General features: G+C 44.2%; 1 protein-coding gene across 4 annotated transcripts; it reads right to left on the bottom strand.

Moving 5' to 3' along the window:
• Positions 1-3,521: 3,521 nt before the first annotated feature.
• LOC115177062 (myelin-associated glycoprotein) lies at positions 3,522-21,376 on the bottom strand. Of its 4 annotated transcripts, XM_029737531.1 has the most exons (13): positions 21,243-21,376; positions 14,973-15,114; positions 13,779-13,924; positions 13,433-13,508; positions 12,474-12,842; positions 11,904-12,200; positions 11,190-11,447; positions 8,925-9,185; positions 8,480-8,782; positions 8,091-8,190; positions 7,317-7,419; positions 6,888-6,941; positions 3,522-6,170 (listed from the first exon to the last, which is right to left on the bottom strand). In XM_029737531.1, the coding sequence occupies exons 4-13, from the start codon at positions 13,476-13,478 to the stop codon at positions 6,093-6,095; spliced, it is 1,869 nt and encodes a 622-aa protein (XP_029593391.1). In that variant the 5' UTR covers positions 13,479-13,508; positions 13,779-13,924; positions 14,973-15,114; positions 21,243-21,376; the 3' UTR covers positions 3,522-6,092. The 4 variants fall into 4 exon arrangements, with proteins under 4 accessions (XP_029593391.1, XP_029593392.1, XP_029593394.1 ...); XM_029737532.1 differs by lacking the exon at positions 6,888-6,941; XM_029737534.1 differs by lacking the exon at positions 7,317-7,419.
• Positions 21,377-22,475: the final 1,099 nt, after the last annotated feature.

Genomic DNA, 22,475 nt, shown 5'->3' with positions numbered 1-22,475 from the left:
CAAAGTCTATTCACTCAAACGAAATGACCTCTGCCCGCAAAGACTAGAGTAAGATTTTGTTGGAATAGACTGGAGAGGGACAGAGAGCCGAGGCATGTATTTGAGGATAATGGATCTATCAACAGCAGAGAATCGATTCAGTGTGAATGCATTGTCTTTCACTCCTAAATCTGAACATCACAACATTAACCTCACATGTATGGGCTTCTACAGGAAGGCCAACATTACTGTGGAGAAAACAGTGACTTAACAGTCAAATGTAAGTGCATTCACTTTTCAGAGCATTCCCTCATTATCAAAATACAGTACAGTACTAACTTATTCTTAAAGAGTCTCTGTTATGTAAAAAAGCCATATCTCATGAAGTTGAATGTAAAAACGATTTATTTGTCTTCCCTAGACCGTCCCAAGTTCCTGAATGGCTCTGAGTGTGTGGTCCAGTCAGGGGGTTCCCTTGCCAGTGATTGCTTGGCCAGTGTTAGGGGTCTATATTAGTTACAGTGTCATCGTCTCCAGTAGTGCCCAAACCATGAACAGCACCATCACCATGTCTGCCTCAGAATACAAGAACAGCAGCGTGGAGTGTGTCAGCAGAAATGTAGTTGGCCAGACCGAGATGGAGTTATCCATACTACACCAAGCTGAAGGGAGCCTGACACGTAAGTTCTGCAGTTTAACATCCTATGTATGTATGTATAGGACTAGTGTTACATTTTAATATTTGAGTGAAAAAGAATCCCCAATTCAAGTCTGCTCAAATTCAGCTCAAATCACAGACATCGAGAACAACATTGTCATAGTACGAAAGTTGTGTCAAGTGCAAAATTCACCATTAATCTCATTATAATCTGGCAATGTGATTTAATTTAAAACTTTTCTTCAACAATGTGTGTTATAAAGAGGCAACTATTTATTAAATATTGTTTATACTCAGTTTATGCACAGTTTACTGAACTATAGTTTCATAATCACCTCCTTATAAAGCACATTGTTGAAGAAAATTGTAAAATGAAATCACACCACGATATTATTATTGTCATGCCCTGTTCTGTTTCCTCTGTCCTTGTGATTGTCTCCAGCCCCTCCAGGTGTCGCCCATCTTTCCCATTATCGCCTGGGTACTTATACCTGTGTTCTCTGTTTGTCTGTTGCCAATTTGTCTTGTTTGTCAAGTCAACCAGTGTTTTTGTCTCAGCTCCTGCTTTTCCCAAGTCTCTCTTTTTCTTACCCTCCTGGTTTTGACCCTTGCCTATCCTGACTCTGAGCCCGCCTGCCTGACCACTCTGCCTGCCCCCCTGTACCTTTGCCTCTACTCTGGATTACCGACCTCTGCCTGCCTTGACCTGTCGTTTGCCTGCCCCTGTTGCTGTAATAAACATTGTTACTTCAACACAGTCTGCATGTGGGTCTTACCTGAAAGCATGACAGTACGAACTGGCCATGACTGACCCAGCAAACTTGGACCAGCTCTGCAACGCCATCTCCTTCAAAAGAGCCACCATTGGTAGGCACGAGGAGTTGCTTCGCGGTCTGATGGAAGTGTTCCAGGCTGTGGTCAAACATCATGACCTAGCATTGGATGCATTGCGGGAGCAATTCCGTGGGTTGCCTACTAGGCAGCCTACCATGATGATAACCTCCCAGCCCCAGCTGGTAGCAGCGCCGTCACCCCGGTTTCCTGGGATCCCTGCTTACCTCCCCTGGAGTGCTACGATGGAGATTCCAGAACCTGCCGGGCCTTTCTCTCCCAGTGCTCCCTCGTTTTCGAGCTGCAGCCTTCTTCATTCCCCTCGGACCGCACGAGGATAGCGTATATCATTATTCTGATGTCCAGGAGGGCACTCGCCTGGGCCACGCCGGTGTGGGAGCAACAATCTGTCGTCTGCCTCAGTCTGAAGGGATTCATGGCGGAGGTGAAACAAGTTTTCGAGGCCCTGACCCTGACTGCTGTCCTGTACATTTGCCTCTACTCTGGATTATCGACCTCTGCCTGACCTGAACCTGAGCCTGCCTGCAGTCCTGTACCTTCGTCCCACTACTCTGGATTATCGACCCCTGCCTGCCTTGACCTGTCGTTTGCCTGCCCCTGTTGCTGTAATAAACATTGTTACTTCAACACAGTCTACATTTGGGTCTTACCTGAAGCGTGACAATTAAGTTCATTGTATTTTTTTGTACTTCTTTTCCACTTTGAAAATGTCACCCAAAGTGTGAAAAGACAATTGATCAAGAAAAAGTATATCAGTAAACACATTTCCATCCAAAGTTTTTTGCTAGTAAAACCATACCGTATTAAAAAAATCATGACATCTGTGATGAAAACAGGAAGTTTTGGTACAATTTTATAAAAGGTAAAACTACAATCCCACAGTTTCACACATGGGGACGTATGGCATAAGGTTGGGGTGGCAGCGTAGCCTAGTGGTTAGAGCGTTGGACTAGTAACCGCAAGGTTGCAAGATCGAATCCCCGGGCTGACAAGGGACATATCTGTCGTTCTGCTCCTGAACAAGGCAGTTAACCCACTGTTCCTAGGCTGTCATTGAAAATAAGAATTTGTTCTTAACTGACTTGCCTAGGTAAATAAAGATAAAATTCTTATCCTTGTTATATTTAGCTTTTTTTAATCAATAAATTATGCAATGTAGGACTGTCTGAGCAAGGTAAATGATACTCAAGGAAAACCTTTTAGCTCTGTTATGTTAACTGAAATGTGCAACTAGAGACCGTAGCCTACCAGTTAGAGAGACGAGCCAGCAACCGGAGGCTTACCAGTTTCAATTCCGGGTCCGATGGGAAAAGTCTGGTGGGAAGTGAGCTGGCAACAGGAGGGTTTCTGGTATAAAATCCTACATGCCATTGCCTGCCGTTGTGCCCTTGAACAACCCTCCACAACAACAGCTTCCCGGGCACCAAGTCACAGGTTACTGTTTTTTGTAATGAATCTCATTCTGGAGGCAGCTCTGCAGAGTGTTCAATAGCTGACACAGCCACAAAGTTAAACCTAATTAACCCTTGCCTTAACCACACAGCTAAACCTAATGCCTAACCTTATTACATTTTCCATTGCTTTACGTTTTTTTTGTGTGTGGAAGCACAGAAACCATTTTTATGTGAATAAATTCAAACTTTTTTCTGAGTAATGTCTCTGGTTTTATGCAACAACAAAAAAAGCTCAATTTTAACCAAATTACGTTGTATTTTATGTAAAAGCACATAAGGAAGCTACAAGTTGTTGTTATCTTCCTCATGTTGAACTATGTTAATAAAGATGTTATGTAGATAATCTAGGTAACATATTTATGCACAGTATCAAGTTAAATGGTTTAAAGAAAAGCTTTGTGTGATGTAGCTACTGCAAACAATGAGGGGTGGGTTGGGAGGAATAACTGTTACATCCTGTATCAATAAAGTCATACTAATACATGGAGATATAGAATGTATTTGGGGTGTATTTTCCTTACTGTTTTGGGTATGAGAGAACAGATAACACACTATATAGATAAACTGAGCTGGTCACGTTCTCTGTTGTTTACTTTATTTATTTGTTGTTTGGAACCAAAGAAAGATGGCTTTGCTTGAGGCGGGACAGACTTGTAAAATAAAGAGAATGATCAAACATCATCGTAGAGCTCATATTGTCATTAAGTAATAACAGTGCTAATTTGCAGAAAGATTGCAGAATTCTGATCGGAATTATTGTGTCAAAGATATAAAAAAAATCATCACAATAACAATAATGAATACCACAAAGTAAAGGAAGTACAAATCTGCTTTCCAACACACTATGTGACAAACAAATTAGGTAAAACATGAACAGCGCTTCTCCATTTTGTTTCCAGGTTTAGAAAGAAATAAACCCCCATGAGGCGTTCAAGAGAACTGACGACAGTAAGTGTTACTAAACGGATGTCCATATTGGCCTGTCTCAATGTTGGGTAACACATCTTGAGCGCTCTGACATTCGGTCTAGTGACTAAACCATGTCAGAACAATACCATAAAATATGTTATTAACAGTCATGACAGCTGACATAAGCTTGACAGCTGACTTGACACTGTCATGGCACAAATCTTTGCTTCAGTCAGCTTATTGGCTTAGGATTCAGCTAGCCAACTCATTTACATAAATAACCATTTGTGTCATGACAGTGTAAAGGGTTGTCAGTATTTTGACATCAGTTTTCATGACCGAAAATGACATGTGTTATGTTATGACCGCATTACGTCACCCTTATGACAGAGAAGTCAGTTAAAGTGTTACCAAACCTGTATCCGACTTGCCTGTGTAAATCATTGTTGTAATACTGAGCATGTACTGTACATACCGTAGTATATTTACACATAGGGCTGACAGCATAATAGTCATGCAGGGTATTTATTTACATAATGTATACTGGTATCCTTTTACCCATTATTATATGCAGTTTATTAATATTGTATTAAGTCATTGTTATCTAGTGATGTCATTAGTGAGCTTGGAGATTACATTTACATGAGTTGATCAAGTATTTTTGAATAGCACAACCAACTGGTATATCAGCTTCAATGTTGTGCCACTCAAACGCCTCATCTGATACAACACTATAGGATTAGGCATCGATTTCACAATTCACAACCATTGAAGAATACATTTTGTGAGATGCAGTCTCAGGTAAAGTGATCATTTGAAACAGCCACAGTGATCAGTGTTCGCTGATCTTTCAGCACTGTTTGCACACACACACATTGTCTCAACGAGATACATTTTGACCTGTCCACTGTAAGCGCTGTGCGAGTGCTACAGTGGAGTCATGTATGCCAGATTGATCCAAAAATATATTCTAACCCATTGGTTCCCATTTAAGGATAAGTTAACACTTACCCTTAGCAAAACAGAGAAATCATCCCAAAATAATAGTAATTATATCATGGGCAACGGCATAAACAGAACATTCTGTGTTAGCCCAGCACAGTTCCCCAAGAGCAAACCACAACTCAACCAGTGCTTATAATGCATAAGAACTAAAAAATCAGGCCACTTCTTGGACGAACAGAAGAGTATCCATCTTCTCTCTTTATATAAAATCAAATAAATATTCATTTCTCATCATCATCAAAAGCCACTGAGTCACAGCACACATCACTATTGAACTATATGTGGGAACAGTATGTGAGATGAAGATGACTGGCTTCAATTGGATATGTATCAGGCCTGACGTTTGTTGAACACTGGTCAGTGTTGACAACCACTGGATCAGGAAGAGAGAAGAGATCCCTAATTTTCTCCAGATCCAGGGTCAGAAATAGAGATAAGAAAATAAAAAGCACAAAATACACCCCTTTCCCAGACACTTCGACTGGCAGCGGACACAGTGGAGAAGGACTATAATGGACAGATCTAGATAGTTAGCCTGGTATCCAAGCTGATTGCGTTGCCTTTCACTGGAAAACTGGTGAGCGCAGCGTTCAATCTGGTTTAACCAGGCTAGCTATAAGTATGATATAGGGTGACATACAGAAGGGGAGCCTCAGAAAATGTGTTACTGTGTCCCAAGCTTGATAGCAATGGCAACAATTAATGGTATAGAGATGGAAATAGCAACATTGAATCTAGATGATACAGTACAGCAACTAACACATTGCACCTGTTGTGAGGGAATTTTGTGAATATGACCAGTAGGGTAAGAGCTGGGAGACCGACAGCTGCTGATAACACAAAGATCTTTTTACATTGTCCACTGGGCCGTGTTTCGACCCTGCAAGTAGCTACCAGCAGTCCTGGGTGGCGAGGTGTGACAGGGGCTCCCCCTGGAGGCTTGGGGGTCGACTAACGGGGACGTCATTTGAGATGAGTCAGGGACGGGGGGAGACGATGGGGGATCTTGGTGTGATGGTGAAGGGTGGTGATGGTGTCCACGGGGGAGGGGGGAAGATGTTTGAAGAGGGGGTGAATGACGTGAGGAAGGGGGCGACAACATGGCTGCCACTGTGTCCCGCGGTGACGATGGGTCAGGGAAGGATCGCGATTCATTTGGCCTTGATCTCGGTGTAGTCGCTGCCGTCATCCCCCCTCCCTGAGGTTCCCCCATCCCTGGAGCGCCCCCCCAGAAACTACAGGGCGGCGTAGTTCAGCTTTTGCCTCTCCAGGTCTGCCATAGAGCCCACAGGTTGATAATCCCCGTCTTCTCCCTGTTGAAGGTATGGAAAGAGAGAAGGCCCATTCAGACTCACAGGTTATACCAGCGCAGTGCCACCAATGCCATTGACACCTCAGAACATATTGCGTATTAAGGGATAACATGACAGACATTGAGAGAGGAGAATGGCGGGTTAGAAGTTATTGGTGAGCAGAGGCATAAGACAAGGAGATTGAGGCAGTTTAGCATTTCCTGTTAGTATCGAGGCAGCCGTGCAACAACAGTCGTGGAAATGAACGGAGATACAGCACATGGAAGCGGATCTCAGACAGCAGACGACTGTGGGTCAGATCTGGTTGTTTGGTGACACATACAGTATAGCTCAGTTCTGGCAACACAACGCGTCATATGGCCCAGATCTGGTCCGAATGTAGGAGATGCGAACTGGGGGAGGGTTGGCACTTTGCTTATGGGCCATCTCTGGCTTGAGTTATGTGGCCCTAACAACTTCCCATAGTTACGGGGCTACTTTAGGTTTGAATGTGGGCCACATCCACCTTGCCAGGCAAGGTCTGACATTTCACGATACAGATCCACTTCAGGACCGTAACACCAAGTGGTTAACTCGGCCAAACGGTAAATCTTAATATTTTAGATTAGGGCCGAATTTGGGCCATCATATAATTTTGCTGTCTGGGATGTGTGAGGGATGCTGTCTACCACTGAGACTTGGAGTTGGGATTGGGGCGGGGTTGTTTAGGAACCTTACCGTGCTCTCCTCTAGAATGGAGTTAAACTTTGAGCCCAGAAGCTCTGTCTTAAGCTGTGCAAGAGTTAGGAAAGAGAAAAAGAGACAGAAGAACGCAGAGAAGCGATGAAGCAGAAAACAGTGGTTTGGAAAGGCTATGGTCGCAGCTACCCCAGTGGTACTGTGATTGATAACTATAGTGGGACTGGGATTCTCAGGCTAGGCCAGTAGTAGACTGGGGAAGTTTACATTTTCTCTTTAACATGAGAATTCTTATGAGTTTTATGAGTATCTCCACGGAATGAACCTTACTGTACATCAAAAATGGGACATGATTTGAACGAGTATAGTACCAGTATCAGCAACGGGAAAGCTATCATGTTCCCGTCTAAGACAGATCTGAGAATGTTCAGTATCTCCATTATAGTCATCATCATCAACATGTCTCACCACTTTCTTCCTCAAACATTGTTTGTCCTTCTTGACTGTGTTGTAGTACAAGGCTGGGTTCTCCAGTTTAGAGACCAGGTCCTGCCCAGGGTTGCCATTCTCTCTGGGGGGTGGAGTCACAAGATCAGACTCGGTCTCATGGCCACTAACTAACTCAGGGTGACACTCCAAGCCTGGGCATCCATTTTAAAACAAGGGCCTGTTTCCCAACATAGTTAATAATCTACAGGCCTATGGTTCATGGTTGTGGTCGACGTTCATGGTTGTGGTTATTGTTTCATGGGTTTAGTTGCGGTTGAGCCGACACGTTCTCTTAGAGCGACTTCCTGTAAAAGCTTTTGTCTGAATGTGATGTATTGCTATAATGCTGAAGCACCTTAGTTAAGTAGGCTACCGTAGCTGTATTTTTAGCATAGCAAGTCAAGGGTACAAAGCAGTATCAAAGCAGGGAATAGAGCCTGCAAACTATAGGCTACGGTTAGTCTGGCTTGCTAACCCCACTCCACTAGGCAGCCATTTTGGATCTCTGTCTCAGAGGATTTCAGAAAGGGAACTAGTGATGGCAAATTAATTGAACTCGCTCTGGCGTTAGCATAACTTATGACCATGATTCTCACGTCCGTCCATCGATCAATCATTCACTCATGAATACACAGAGGTGTTTTAGAATGGATGGCTAGGCTGAAGTGTTTCCTTATCGTCAATTCAAACAGGAAATGACTACCTGTAACTCGCATCGACCCCTGTCACAGTTAGTGAAGGGTGGATACTCACTTCTTGTTGTTATGGCCCACATATCTCACTGCTGCGATGATGAAGGCGATGACAGCCACTCCACCGATGGTGCCAACGATAACTGCCATCATGTACTTCTCTAACGTCAGACAAGAACATCATATTGAAGACAGTGTAGAAACAGAAAATACTGTTTTACTAGGTCATGGTACTATAACTTATTTACTTCAAGATAATGCCATTTCCATATCAAGCCAATGGGGTAGCCAGTTTGTGGTCATACTTATACAGTCAATCCACATATCATATAAAGGTACTACACGTCTCATTTCAGTTCAATCTCTCATGTATGCTAGGCTATACAATTTTTAGCATTTTAATGGTATGCAGTTCTGTGTACAACCATGAACCTGAACATGTGTACTCACTCTCCTGCTGTAACTCCAAATGAAAGCTCTCCGACCCGTATATGTTGCTAATGCTGCAGTGCACATTGACAGCGCCGTTGCCCAGGTGCTCGCCTTTCTCCCGTAGCTTGATCATGCCCGTGGACGTGTGGCCGTCCGTGTGCGTGTAGTAGTTGTAGCGGCCGTCCGTGTCGTTGATGGTGATGTTCTTGTCGGGGAGGTAGAACTCGATGGTGGGCTCAGGATTACCAGTAGCCATGCAAACACACTGGACTCCCTCCCTCACCACTGTGCACTTGGACTCGTCCAGAAGGACAGGGGCGTCTGAAGAGAGGGTGGAGGTAGGGGTATGACTGACATGTAGAGTGGGATGGGATGGTGTAGCGTAGTGTAATGTAGTGTGGTACAATACGGTATGATATGATACAATATGTTATGATACAACATGACATGATGACCCACTCACATTCCACAGTGATGTTGAGGGAGCTGCTGGCTCGTCCGTGTTCGTTCTCTGCCAGGCAGCGGTACTGTCCGTCTCCCTGAGGGGTGAGCTCCAGAAGCTCCAGCACAGACACCTCCTCGGCCGTGATGGTGCCCACCAGCTCTCCGTCCTTCAGCCAGGTGAGGGTGGGCGCGGGATTGCCTTGTGTGCTACATTGCAGGGAGATGGAGGAACCTTCCAAAATGGTCAGGGAGCCATTTACCACTGGCTCACTGGGAGGGTCTGCAGGGAGTATAGAGAGGTGATGAAAGGTAGAGTTAAATGAGGAGAAAGAAAGGAGTTGAACAAAGGAGTCAGTTAAAGAGGATGAAATGTTGTACTGTGTATCAACAAGAGCAGGAAGCTATGGGCCAGATTTATCACATAACTAATACATTGTTACATATATTGCGCACTACTACTTCACAGGAGAGACATATGAACGTAATTATTATTTTTTTATTCATAAAAAAAAGTTTTGGGGTAGAAATGCCTTTTGGATCATGTGAACTTTCATGTGCCTTAATAACAAACGTGTATGCCATCTGTAAATATGAATACAATTGTTAAATTACGAGCCTAGTTGGTTTAGCCACGGAAAAAGAGGGAAACTTCCCACTAGCCATGATTGGCTGAGATAATGGATGGGCTGGACAGGCTGAGATAATGGATGGGCTGAACAGGCTGAGATAATGGATGGGCTGAAGAGGCTGAGATGGGCTGAACAGGCTGAGATAATGGATGGGCTGAACAGGCTGAGATAATGGATGGGCTGAACAGGCTGAGATAATGGATGGGCTGGACATGCCGAGAGATGAGTTCGGATTGGTCTGCCATGTAGCTTGCTTCTGTCTATAATGAGTTGCTCAGTATGTCTAGGTCATCCTTTCTAATGCAGATATTTTTGAAAGATAGTTCTCCGCTTTCTGGAGGACTGAGTTTTGAAATCAGTGGAATTCCCGGTGGAAGCAGAGCATGATTGCTAAGGAGATGGAGAAAATGTAAGCATTTTATAGCAAATGTGGAGGGAGTCGAAAAGAAAACACGGAAGTCTGCTGTATAAAACACCTGTCTCCGGATTACATCTTCAGAAATAAGGGCAACCATGTCATCCGTGACAGAGAGGGAGAAGCGTTCATCCATGTACTGTATACGGGTAAGAGAGTATAGCTAGCTATATTTTCAGATATTATACATTTCTAATTTTGTCAGAAAGTTGTTTTCATTGCAAGTTAAAGCGTACTGTTAGCTAGCTAGCTAACGTTAGCAAGGCTGGCTGACTGGCTCGGTAGCTAACATTACGTGTATGATCTGTGTAGTAATATTATTCGTATCTCAGAGACATTTGCTAGTTTAGGTACCTGTAGATTCATGCAGGGTACTAATTCTATGAGTTGGGATAATGGTTCATTGTTTAGCTAGATATCTACATGTCTAAACAAAAGACTCCACTATGCAAGTAGCCATTTCACTGTACAGTTTACACCTTCTGTATCCTGTGCATGTGACAAATAAACTTTGATTTTATTTGATATAGTGTGTGTTTACCAGAGACTGTAATGTGCAGAACAGCATGACCTGCCCCAAAGTCAAATTAGGATATAACGTTAGGCCAACGAGACAGTGTCCAAATAAAAAAATTCAACCATAAGCTATTTTCTGTAATTAGCGAACCATTAACTTGTAAATAATGATCTTGTTGTGAGTTTATTTTCCTGTAATAATTAATTGACAGCTGTATACATACATGTTGATAGAAGTAGTATAAACCAGCCTTTAGTCTTAAAATCTTTGGTTGTTTAGTACATGACCATACTCACTGTTTAGCACATTGCCTCACATGTGAATCCTTACAGAGATGGGAGAGGCTATGTCTTAAGAGGGTGTGAACAATGCTGAATGGGTGTAGACAAAGAAGAGCTCTCCAGTAGGTCTACCAAAACATTAAAGTGCCATTTTCTTAAAAGTGGGGTAACAAGTTTATCAACTTTCAAAGCAGAATTACTTTCACATTGTTCCTCAACTGTAATGTTTGATATACCATTTTCTAGTCTCTACTTGTATCCACTGTAAAAAACACTGTTTCAAATTTTACTAAATAAGACCGAATCGAGCCGGTCGGTCACATATGTCACTGCAAGTGACAGAAACTAAAATGTCAGCTTGGTTGACATACTGTATAACTACAATGATTAAATGTAACTATTTTTGATTATTCCACAAACACCATGTTGCACAATGACTTACACAAGACGGCCAGGTACATGGATGTGTTCATGACGCCGTAGCCATTATCCCCCACGCAGGTGTAGATGCCCTCCTGAGAGGGGTTTAAGTCCTCCAGGGAGAGCGAGGCGTTGGAGGCTGTGTCCCACAGCAGCTCCTGGTCCCCAAACAGCCAGGAGATCCTGGGAGGAGGGTTACTGTCCACCTCGCAGTGCAGCGTTACCGAGCTGCCCTCCATCACCTCCGCGGACACGTTCACCCACACCGAGCGAGGGGCATCTGGGGTGAGAGGAAGGGGAAGGTGGGGTTAGACTTGTAAAAGTGACAAGTGTATAACCTGGTTAAACCAGACCCAACACTGTGCTCATCATTATTACAAAGAAAAACAAAGGTGAAACGTAGAAAAACAGGTTTGGATGCCAGGCTAACATACCCAGTGCGTACCATGTCACAATCATGCAATACATTGCTAAATCAAGTTGTTATCCTTCTACTGTAGATGGAGAATAATGGGTGACTGTAGATATTGACAATGGTTCTGCAATGTGTATATCAGAAATATGTGTAACACTGCTACTTTTACATTTGGCGTAGTCGGCAGGATTAGTTTTTCCATATTTATATAATCCCCCACATTACATAATGTCCCCTCTGTTGTGTCCAAATGACACGACTCTCACAGAGTTTGAGGATTCAAGCTACAGGTTCAGTGACAACAGTCAGTTGGTCACTTACACTTGACGTCCAGAGAGATGAGTCTCTCGTAGACCAGGGTGGTGTTGGGGTAGTAGACCCTGCAGCCCAGCAGCTGACCGTTGTGCATGGGCCTGGGGGTGAAGGTGAGCGTGCTGGACAGCACGGCTGTGTTGCTCTCTTCCACGTAGTCTGAGGTATACTCGGGTTCAGGCAGGTAGTCTGTGTACATCCATTGGATCTCTGGGCTATTCTCTGGACAGTTGTCTGGAGCATAGCATGTCAGCTCCAGATTCTCGTCAGCGACTATCTCCTCAGGGATGTCAATGTTCGGCTGGTCTGGGGGACAGAGAGGACATAAGTAAACGAGTGAAAATTCACCAATTCACAATATTTACCTATTCTCATTAAAACTACAATAATTATAATCACAGCTAGTGCAATCCTAGCCTTGTCCCAGATCTATTTGTGCTTGCCATCTCCTACTGTCAGTGTCCACAGTAGTTGACAAGATAGCACAACAGACATGGTACCAGGCCAGGGCAATGCAGCCCATAAATGTGACACATTCAAATGTAAACATGGCCGCTCAGGGTCTCTCAGCAGGCTTACCCAGCACCTTGAGCTCAGAGAAGTCTGGGTAGGTGTAGATGTTGGCACCGCCCAGGTCGGCACGGAAGTAGTACCTCCCCGAGTGCTCTGTACCGATATTACTGATGAGAAGAGTGCAGTTCCTCTGGTGCAGGTCCCCGATGAGCTTGGTACGCCCTTGGTAACTTTCATGTACGATTTCTGTGCGCGTTTTGAACACCACAGGTGGGAAGAGCTGGGGGTAGGGCTGGCCAAAGTACCAGATGCCGTGGATGCCGCGGTACGGCCGGACACCGGACGGGTACATGAATGTGCAGGGGATGACCACGCAGGAGTTGGTCATGGCCGAGATGTCCCTGGGTATCCATACGTTCCACTGGCCACTGACATCTGAGGGAGGGAAGGAGGGATATGGGACTAAGATTGGAAATGGGAATATTGAGAGCGAAACTGTATACTGTATCAATGAACAATCAATCTATAATACATCTACAGTTTCAAATGGAATCACTGAGAAAAGATGAACAGAGAGAGACAAAGAGAGAGAGAACAGAGGATGATATCATGATGTTATCCCTGCTTGAGATGGTAAGAGCAGAGACCCTATGTGGAGGAAGCATATGTCTCACTCTCACCACTGGCACCACTGTTTAAGTGAGAGGGACAAGGTTGAGCCAAGATGGACGCCAGCCAGCCATCACAAAGCACTGGAACAGTAGGCTGATTCCCTGCTGCCATGTGTGCCAGTTGGACCCTGTGACAACTCTGTACCCTTTTGTTTTAGTGTTGTTTGCTGTAAGTTTAACATACTCTAAAATGTCAACTGTCAATCAGTTTTACATTGCAATTGCATATCTAGATTACTGGATTTCTAGTATTACATCTGTAGTCTTCAAGGGAATTTACAGTCTGAGTTATTGTGATGTAATCGAGTAGTTATTCACACTGACAAGAGGGAATGAGAAACATACAAGTTTTACCTTTGATGATTAGCAACAGCGGCAGAAGCAGCTCCCAACACCACATGGTGTCTATTTAACCCTGAACCAGAGGCCTCTGCAACAGAAATCGGACCTCAATTACACATCCACAACTTCCCACTTTACCATTCTGTTCTGGACCAATGGAGCCCAATGCTATGTGATATATATTTAATATAATATTATAGTGACACATAAGTATGTGGTGACACATAACTGCAATGGTTAAATGTCTTTTTTTTTGTTTACATATTCTAATGAGCCTATGTTGCTTTTATCTCAGGTAACAATGACATATGTCAATATGATTGTGTGTAAAAAGACTGTAGACATTACTGACTATTACCTTGAATTGCTCAATGGGCGAAAAGTAGCCAAGACAAAAAATATCTGATTCCTCAGCTCGGTGGTCGCAGTAGTAGTAGTAGTAATGTTCCCTAGAGGGTGCCCAATCACACCCAGACACCTCAACAGCCCTCTCCCTTAACTTCTCTGTAAAAATAAAAAAACACACAACAAGTGACATCAGCATCAGGCGATGACATCAGCCTTAGATGGAAAGCAGGCTCTTCACTGGCACTGGCACATAGACATGGTGACGCACACTCTCGCTCTCAGACGGCACCTGTTCGGCAGCGCCGTAGTGGGAGTGCTAGTAGAGTCACTCATTAGGCTATTCATACGTAAGTCTCAGGTCTTCGACAGACAGTCACTGTTGGGCCCTGTTCAGAACCATGACTCACTACCCTAGTGCCTAGGCCCTTATCCACTACATTACATCATGGCGTCAACCATCATCATTTGGTCCGTTGGTTGTTTGGACCATTTACTCTGTATCTACCAGTCTGTGTCTCCCCCTATATGTCATCCATGATGCTATGGACGCAACGACTTGTCTTTAGCCCCCCTCCGAGCAGCTGGTGGCTGCAGATGGTGGGCCTAAGAGTGGATTGTGTTGGAGAGCTCCATGATTAACACATCGCTACGTCCCCAGATAGTCTGTAGGCTGATAAGCTGTGTTCCTACGGAAAATAAGGGCAAATTCTGTTGGTTTTAGGCAGTTTGGCAACAACAGCGAGAGGTTATTCTGGGCTGAGGCACACAAACATCCCATTCTCAAACATGCGATTATACGCACACATACAGCATGCTCGTGCCGTGCGTATTTTCAAACTGTGTCATAACACTTATACACACAGACATACACATTTGAAATCCAAAGTAAAAAGTACGGTCCACATACAGATCACTTATAAAGTTGACTTGGACCCCTTTAAATCAAACCATGAGGCTCTAGGTCATGGCAATCATAGCCAATGTCAGTAAAACATAACTAAAACATTGCATCAAGCTGTACCATCTGCATTAGAAAAAAACCCAAGAGAAGGGACTGTGTCTGAGCTGAGAGTCAATGCATCAGCAATGGCAGGGTGAACAGAATAGCCTGGAGAGCAGGGCACTGACACCACCAGCAACAACAACGAGAGCCATTGATTGGCAGACAAACGGCCAGCACAGAAACCAGCCACAGACCACTTGCCTCATACCAGCTTCAGCACCAGGCTCCGGCTCCCTCTCGGTTCCTTCCCTCGATTCTGTCGGTTCTACGTTCTCCCCGGGCGTGTGGTTCCCTTGTGCGTCTCCACAGGTTGTAAAATCCTGTCTGCCGGGTTCTATGGATTCTAGGACAGGGGATGGGGAGAGAAAGAGGGACAGAGGCAGAGAGAGAGAGGGAAAGAGGGGAAGAGAGCGACTGTGTGAGCTGCAGGCTGTGGTGAATGTGTGTGGTGGGTAGTTTTGAATATGAATTCAAACATTTCTCTGCCTTCTCCTAGACCCACTCCACGCATTCCTCTCCTCTACCTCCCTCTCTGCTATGGGCTGTCTGTCTCAGACCATGGACCAGGCCTTTGACTCTCACAACCAGGTCAAAGTAACACTGCTAGCATTAGGGTAACTTCCCCGCTAGAACCTACTGTATCCACAAAGAGCCAGTGACCTCAGGGTGAAGTTGAGTCATAATATCACTATAACTAGTGACTATGACTAGAGGAGCATGGCTGGGTGTATACCCATACAGATGAGAATATTCTCCATTGGGATCATACATCCCCTCAGCTAGAGGCTTTAGTTGTTGTACGGTGCCCTCGTTGACTACCGTTTGCAGCCAAAATGAGTAAATATGAAGAAAAAAACTACGCCAAAAGATGCAAACCTGGGATTTTGATCTAGAAATGAACAACAATGGTTCTTATTTTATTACAAAAAATAAGTATATTGGTGTTGTAAAATGTTTTGGGCATTCCCTTGGACGCACTACACACACCAAATATTTTCCCACATAAGGTATGTTTGTGGATGTGGGATGACAACAGGGTCCAGCCAGAAACTAGGAGGACCCCCTACTTTATATATCAACGCAACAAAGAATACTTCTATTTCATAGTGGAGCGTTGTTACAGTTTAAGTGGCGTGAGTCACTGTCTCCAAAAGCCATTAAGCCATAGGCCAAATGATGACATCCACCAAGCCATGGATGTTTTCAAGGGAATCCCGACATAAACACACTTGAGGATGGGCAGAGTAGGCCTGGGTGGGGGGAGGTTGGTAGAGTCAGAGTGAATACCTCATTCACAGACTGGAGCCTGTACAAACGAATGTGCAGCATGCCACAGACCCCTACACACACGCGCAGCACACGGCGTGCCAACACACTTCTCACTGTGGCCCTTACGGCGACACGACAGCTATGTGACCTTCCTCCCCACCCCCTCCTCTCCCCATCCTCCTCCACTCGCTGTTGTTCCATTGGGACAAAGCAGTGTTTCCCTGCGCCATGGTCATTTTGTGTGTGTGCCTGTGTGTGTGTGTGTGTGTGTGTGTGTGTGTGTGTGTGTGTCCACATGGGAAGGGTTCCTCCTAAGCCATGTCAAACATTTACAGAGCTGAGAGTGTATGCATGCTCATCTGCTAATCTGACCACTATCGCACTGTCATCGTTAGCACTGTTGGCACAGCAACACTTCCAAACTGCTATACTTTAGTTAATGGTATAGAGACAAAAATAACACGTTGATGAAATCATTTTATAAAGTTGTTTCTTACTCATGATTGTTGGTTTCTGTGTGTTATACAGTAATAACAACATTACACCGCTACAGATCACAGTTCTGTATTGTGGTACATACTGTAGTTGAAATGTACAGCATAAGCAATGACCTTAGTGTGGACTTTCACTCTTGAAACATTCACATTGTAAAAATGACTGCAACACAAATTCCCCTTTAGGAGTCTATGGGAGAATCTCGATTGGCTTTGCTCGCCTCCTGCATCCTCTCCTCTGTCCAGGGAATCTGGAAACAAATGTCCTTGTATGAAATGAGACTCTCCTCCACTCGAGCGTCAGCAGGCAAATGACGTTTCTAGGGGTGGAATCCCCAAATAAATGTGTAAAGTGATCAAAACAAAAGTAGCTAGTTGTGCAAGCCATTTTAAAAGGTAAAAGAATAAGTGGTGTATCGTTCTTAAATGTGTGCATGGTTTCCTCATTCGAGAAAACAACAGCTGATTCAAAGGGGGTGTGGCGGATGTCAAAACTCTTCCGCGCTAGCCGGAAGGGTCATCGAGTAGAGGAGGACACTCAACTAACGAATTGATGCTGTCCTCAACCTCTCGACCACTTATTGGTTTCCGGGTCACAGAGGAGAGGAGAACGGGGGAGTCGAGGAGAGGGCGTACTTTTGCTCAATTGAGAATCTCCCTAGGCGTACACTCAATCACTCCTCCTGTTCTTCATAACGTTTCACATAGCCTGTGGGGGCTGGATTATCCCAGCGCCAACACAGTAGTAAATAGACAGAATAATCACAGGCATCCTTATCCCTATAATTTCATTCTATCAATTATTATTCAAAGAGAAAATCACAGTGTACACTGCGCACATGCCCTAGTGTAGGCTATTTCCATGACGTATAGTGCAACAATGAGACTATCGACACAGAATCAGTAGGGCAGAAACAGGCCATGACACCTTGCCATATTACCATGATTCATATTCCAAATGATCAACCAATAATAAATGGCCCCACTGTCCTCAAGAGAAAGAGCCAGCTTAGCCAAGATAATTTATATCCTTAATATCATATACTTTATGTATGTAAGTGCTCGCTGGTGGCTCATAGGAATAAAGGAAACACTGTACGCGGAACACTGCCCATTGTGAGGAAGAAACTGGAGGAATTTTCTAGAACAGGCCTGCTCACAGCTTGCGTTGCTGTTTGCCTGTGACGAGCGCTGGTCCACAAGCTCTGGCCCCCACTAAAATACTCCATGGAGCAGATGGTCTTAAAGCACACCCCTCCCCCCTCCCACACACACAGCACTCGGAGCTGCCTGTGAGAAGCCCACCCCTCCACCATCACTCCATATGATACAGTCTGTGTGAGGTAGAGCATTGCTTATAAGGCCACAATTACAAACTTAAAATTATGACAAAATGTAGGTGCGACATGTTGTGTCGTGCCAAGGTAGGGGTGGTCTAGATAGCCCTATTTGGTAAAAGACCAAGTCCATATTTTGGCAAGAACAGCTCAAATTAGCAAAGAGGTCAGTCATTCTGGAAAATTTCAAGAACTTAAAAAGTTTCTTCAAGTGCAGTTGCAAAAACCATCAAGCGCTATGTTGAAACTGGCTCTCATGAGGACCACCACAGGAAAGAAAGACCCAGACTTACCTCTGCTGCAGAGGATAACTTCATTAGAGTTACCAGCCTCAGAAATTGCAGCCCAAATAAATGCTTCACAGAGTTCAAGTACCAGACACATCTCAACATCAACTGTTCAGAGGAGACTGCGTGAATCAGGCCTTCATGGTCGAATTGCTGTAAAGAAACCCCTACTAAAGGACACCAACAAGAAGAAGAGACTTGCTTGGGACAAGAAACACTTGCAATGGACATTAGAAAATCTGTCTTTTGGTCTGAGTCCAAATTTGAGATTTTTGGTTCCAACCGCCGTGTCTTTGTGAGACGCAAAGTAGGTGAACGGATGATCTCCGCATGTGTGGTTTCCACTGTGAAGCATGGAGGAGGTGGTGTGGGGGTGCTTTGCTGGTGACACTTTCTGTGATTTCTTTAGAATTCAAGGCATACTTAACCAGCATGGCTACCACAGCATTCTGCAGCGATAAGCCATCCCATCTGGTTTGAGCTTAGTGGGGCTATCATTTGTTTTTCAACAGGACAATGACCCAAAACATACCTCCAGGCTGTGTAAGGGCTATTTGACCACGGAGAGTGATGGAGTGCTGCATCAGATGACCTGGCCTCCACAATTACCCGACCTCAACCCACTGGAGATGGTTTGGGATGAGTTGGACCGCAGAGTGAAGGAAAAGCAGCCAACAAGTGCTCAGCACTTGTGGGAACTCCTTCAAGACTGTTGGAAAATCATTCCTCATGAAGCTGGTTGAGAGAATGCCAAGAGTGTGCAAAGCTGTCATCAAGGCAAACGGTGGATACTTTGAAGAAGAATCTCACATTTTTTGGTTACTACATGATTGCATATGTGTTATTTCATAGTGTTGATGTTTTCACTATTATTCTATAATTCTGAAAATAGTAAAAAAATAGACAAAACCCTTGAATTAGTAAGTGTGTCCAAACATTTGACTGGTACTGTATGTGTGCATCCAGGCATTTATTTTCTGAATGCATTTGTGTGTGTATGCACTTGCATGCATTCAAGAGTGTATTTGTGTGTGTCTATACTAATGTGTGTATCCTCTACCTGGCAGCCGTGTGTCTCTGGCCCAGTATCCAGTACAGTGCCTCCCAATGCAGTCCCAGCACAGTGGGCAGATGGTGAGCCACAGGCCTCCTCTCTCTCTCTCTTCCATCCTGCCCAGTAGGGGGCGGCAAACAGAGCAGTCACCTGCATAGCCCTAAAGGCAGGAGGCCAAGACCTACTACGGAAAGATATGTATCGCCATTTTCAATCCTCCCCCAAAGCTTCTCAATGTCCGAATCCCTTGCCTTCGCATAACCTTCTACATTGGCATTATTTCCTTTTGTACCACATATAGATTGAAGGAGTGTGTTGGTTTATTCCTCCCTATAAAGTATTTTCGCATCAGTGGTCACAAAGGAGAAGAGCCAGAGAAAGGAACCTATTTATTAAGACTACTTAGCCACAATGGTTCACATGAAGAAATACATCTCTTAATATAGTCTCCGTAAAAAGCTTTTGTGTTCAGCACACAGGGCCATTATGGCACAATAAGCTCAAAACAGTCCGTCCGAAATTGGATTTGGAATCTTCATTTACTGTAGTATCTGCTTTCAGAATTCTAAGTAATTGTGGTGAGACACTGGCAAAAGCTCTGGTAAAAGCAGGAACTGTTCATTTCTCTGTGGTACTCGGAGGAAAATCTGTCCTGTGATTATTGCATGGCTTTCACTAGCCCCCACTCACGCAAATACAAACACACACACACACACACACACACACACACACACACACACACACACACACACACACACACACACACACACACACACACACACACACACACACACACACACACACACTACTCAATCACTAGATCACTCACTTGCTCATTTGCCACTTCACTTACCCACTCACATTAGAAACAGATGTTGAAAGAGGTATTTTATATTTCTGTTTACTGCATATGAAAATCAAGAAGAGAAGCATTCTCGTTTTACTCGATGTCTTACCAATTTCACGTCATGCCGCTGAGTATTAAATGAAAAACAACTGAAATCCAATACATTTGCTATATCACTGTATTATTGAGGACACATTGAACCCTTATACAGACACTGCTCCTCATACCTTCAATATTACTGTAGAACAGCAAGAGTCGTTCAGGTGTAACAAATCATCCAAAGTCAACACCTAGACCAGTGGTTCCCAAATGTTTATGAACAGTGGTACACCTTGATGGGATAAACATTTCTGCAGAACACCTAACATTTCCCTATTAATGTATTTAGTGGTAATGACATCCATCTAATCTGATCCATACTACAAATCTTCTATTTTCTGTGACAAATGTTTTTTATAGATGAAATAGGGTTTATTTGAACTATTTTCATCGTTTTGCATAGTTCCTTACTCATTATGATTCATTTGAGCGTAGGCTACCCCTTTAAGAGCATCCAGGAATCCACGCCCCAAAAAAATAACAAATGTGCTCAGGTAGTTTTGAACGGTTTGAGCCAGACAGGAGCGGTTTTCTGCATTGTAAAGGTTCATCCACGGACACAAAGCCTTGGTCGGTTTGTTTCTATGGCAGAGGCTGTGGTACAGCTTAGCCTAATCAGACTTGCCTGTGCTAATGGTTCTTGTAGGCAAAGTAAAATTATTCAAATGACTTTGCTCTTGATGCCAGTCTGAGCACATTGGACTTGAAAAACAACGGTACAGATGTAACCATGTGCCAATGTCAATATGTTATTAATGTATTGTCAATGTATTATCTGAGCGCACTGGTGCCCCCAAGTGAAAATTCCATGTGCATTCCACAGGTCAGGTCACCTCTATAAGTAAGGGATCAAACAAATTCAGCAGAGCGGTTGAAAACCACTGACCTAGACATCTCTAACAAAATGTACGACACACAGAAGCACTGAGCAACCAAGTCAATAGCCACCATTAATCGAAGTAAATTATCAATCTTGGCCATAAAACCAACTAACTCCATGGACCAACTGACTCCAACTATCTCCATGGACCAATTAACTCCAACTAACTCCATGAAAAGGATATTGTCCAGAGCTTTTACTCACCTGTGCAGTCAGGTGAGTGTTGCAGCCGTTTCTCTCCCTCTCTTGGGCTTCTAGCCTCAGTGCCAACAAGCCTGTCCCCAACAACAAGCACATGTACTACTATACGCTAACCGTCACGCCACCACTCGCGCTGCCATGAAGAGACCTCTCGCCCCTCTCTGTACCATGCCCCATCGGGGGGGGGGGGGGGACTGCCCACCCTCCTCCTCTCCCATATGGAAATCAGTCTCCTCAGTGTACCAGCATTGTTCCGTGCCTTTGCCTCGAGGCCCAGCCATTCATAAATGCACACCCTGCACCGCCCTGGCCACAATGACTTCCACTGTTCCCACTCATCCCAACAGACGTGGGTGAGGCTTTGAGCTCCAAGACCCTTTCCATCCAACATGGCCATTAGTTTAACATTGGATGGGTCCGAGCATATTCGTTTGTTTTGGATTGATGGAGTGCCACGTCCTTGTTTGAGGTCACTACTATGCCGAAGGGGGATGGAAGAGGGGATGTGGAGAAGGAGGACAAACAGGGTAAAGCGATGGGAATTAAAATAACAATGTCATTGTATGGAAATGTTAGTTGTTTTGTGGTAGAAGACCTCTCAGAGGCTAATACAGTATATGCCACTCATGTCCATATGTAATCTATAGACCTATTTGAACTATAGTTACAGTATTTGTAGCTGCCACCTAACCTGACCAAAAGAGGGCTTGACCGATACATTTTCCACCACAATCTTCTAAACGGCTGGATATTGAGAATAATGAAAGTCACTAAACTTGACCATACTGAACTGGTCTTTGAGGGCACAAAGAGGAGCATGTGACCTCATATTGCATCAGTTCCTGTGTGACCAGCTCATAAACTCCCTTACAGGTCTCAAGCGGCCCTATCCTTCCCTCCAGCCCAATTTTCTATGACCTTGTCCAAGATTGAAGGTTAACAACTCAAATGTACTATATAAGAAGGAAGGGCAATATATTTACCAAACAAAAATATAAACGCAACACGTAAAGTGTTGGTCCCATGTTTCATGAGCTGAAATAAAAGATTTGCCAAGACATTCCATCCACCTGACAGGTGTAGCATATCAAGAATCTGATTAAACAGCATGATCATTACACAGGTGCACCTTGTGCTGGTGATAATAAAAGGCCACTCTAAAATGTGCGGTTTTGTCAGACAACACAATGCCACAGATGTCTCAAGTTTTGGGGGAGAGTGCAATTGGCATGCTGA

The sequence above is a fragment of the Salmo trutta genome, chromosome 37 (assembly GCF_901001165.1).
Source record: "Salmo trutta chromosome 37, fSalTru1.1, whole genome shotgun sequence".
Classification (NCBI taxonomy): Eukaryota; Metazoa; Chordata; class Actinopteri; order Salmoniformes; family Salmonidae; genus Salmo; species Salmo trutta.
The sequence above is the reverse complement of the archived record's forward strand: the minus strand, read 5'-3'. Positions and strand labels throughout refer to the sequence as shown.

Bases quoted from the DNA above. Each gene is read 5' to 3' on its own strand.
- LOC115177062 (XM_029737531.1), bottom strand. From the start codon at position 13,478: ATGTGGTGTTGGGAGCTGCTTCTGCCGCTGTTGCTAATCATCAAAG. The intron at 8,783-8,924 runs GTGAGTGGGTCA...CCCTCTCTTCAG, and splicing joins CCTCAACATCACTGTGGAAT to ACGCCCCTGTCCTTCTGGAC. The intron at 8,191-8,479 runs GTGAGTACACAT...GTCTGACGTTAG, and splicing joins TTTGGAGTTACAGCAGGAGA to AGAAGTACATGATGGCAGTT.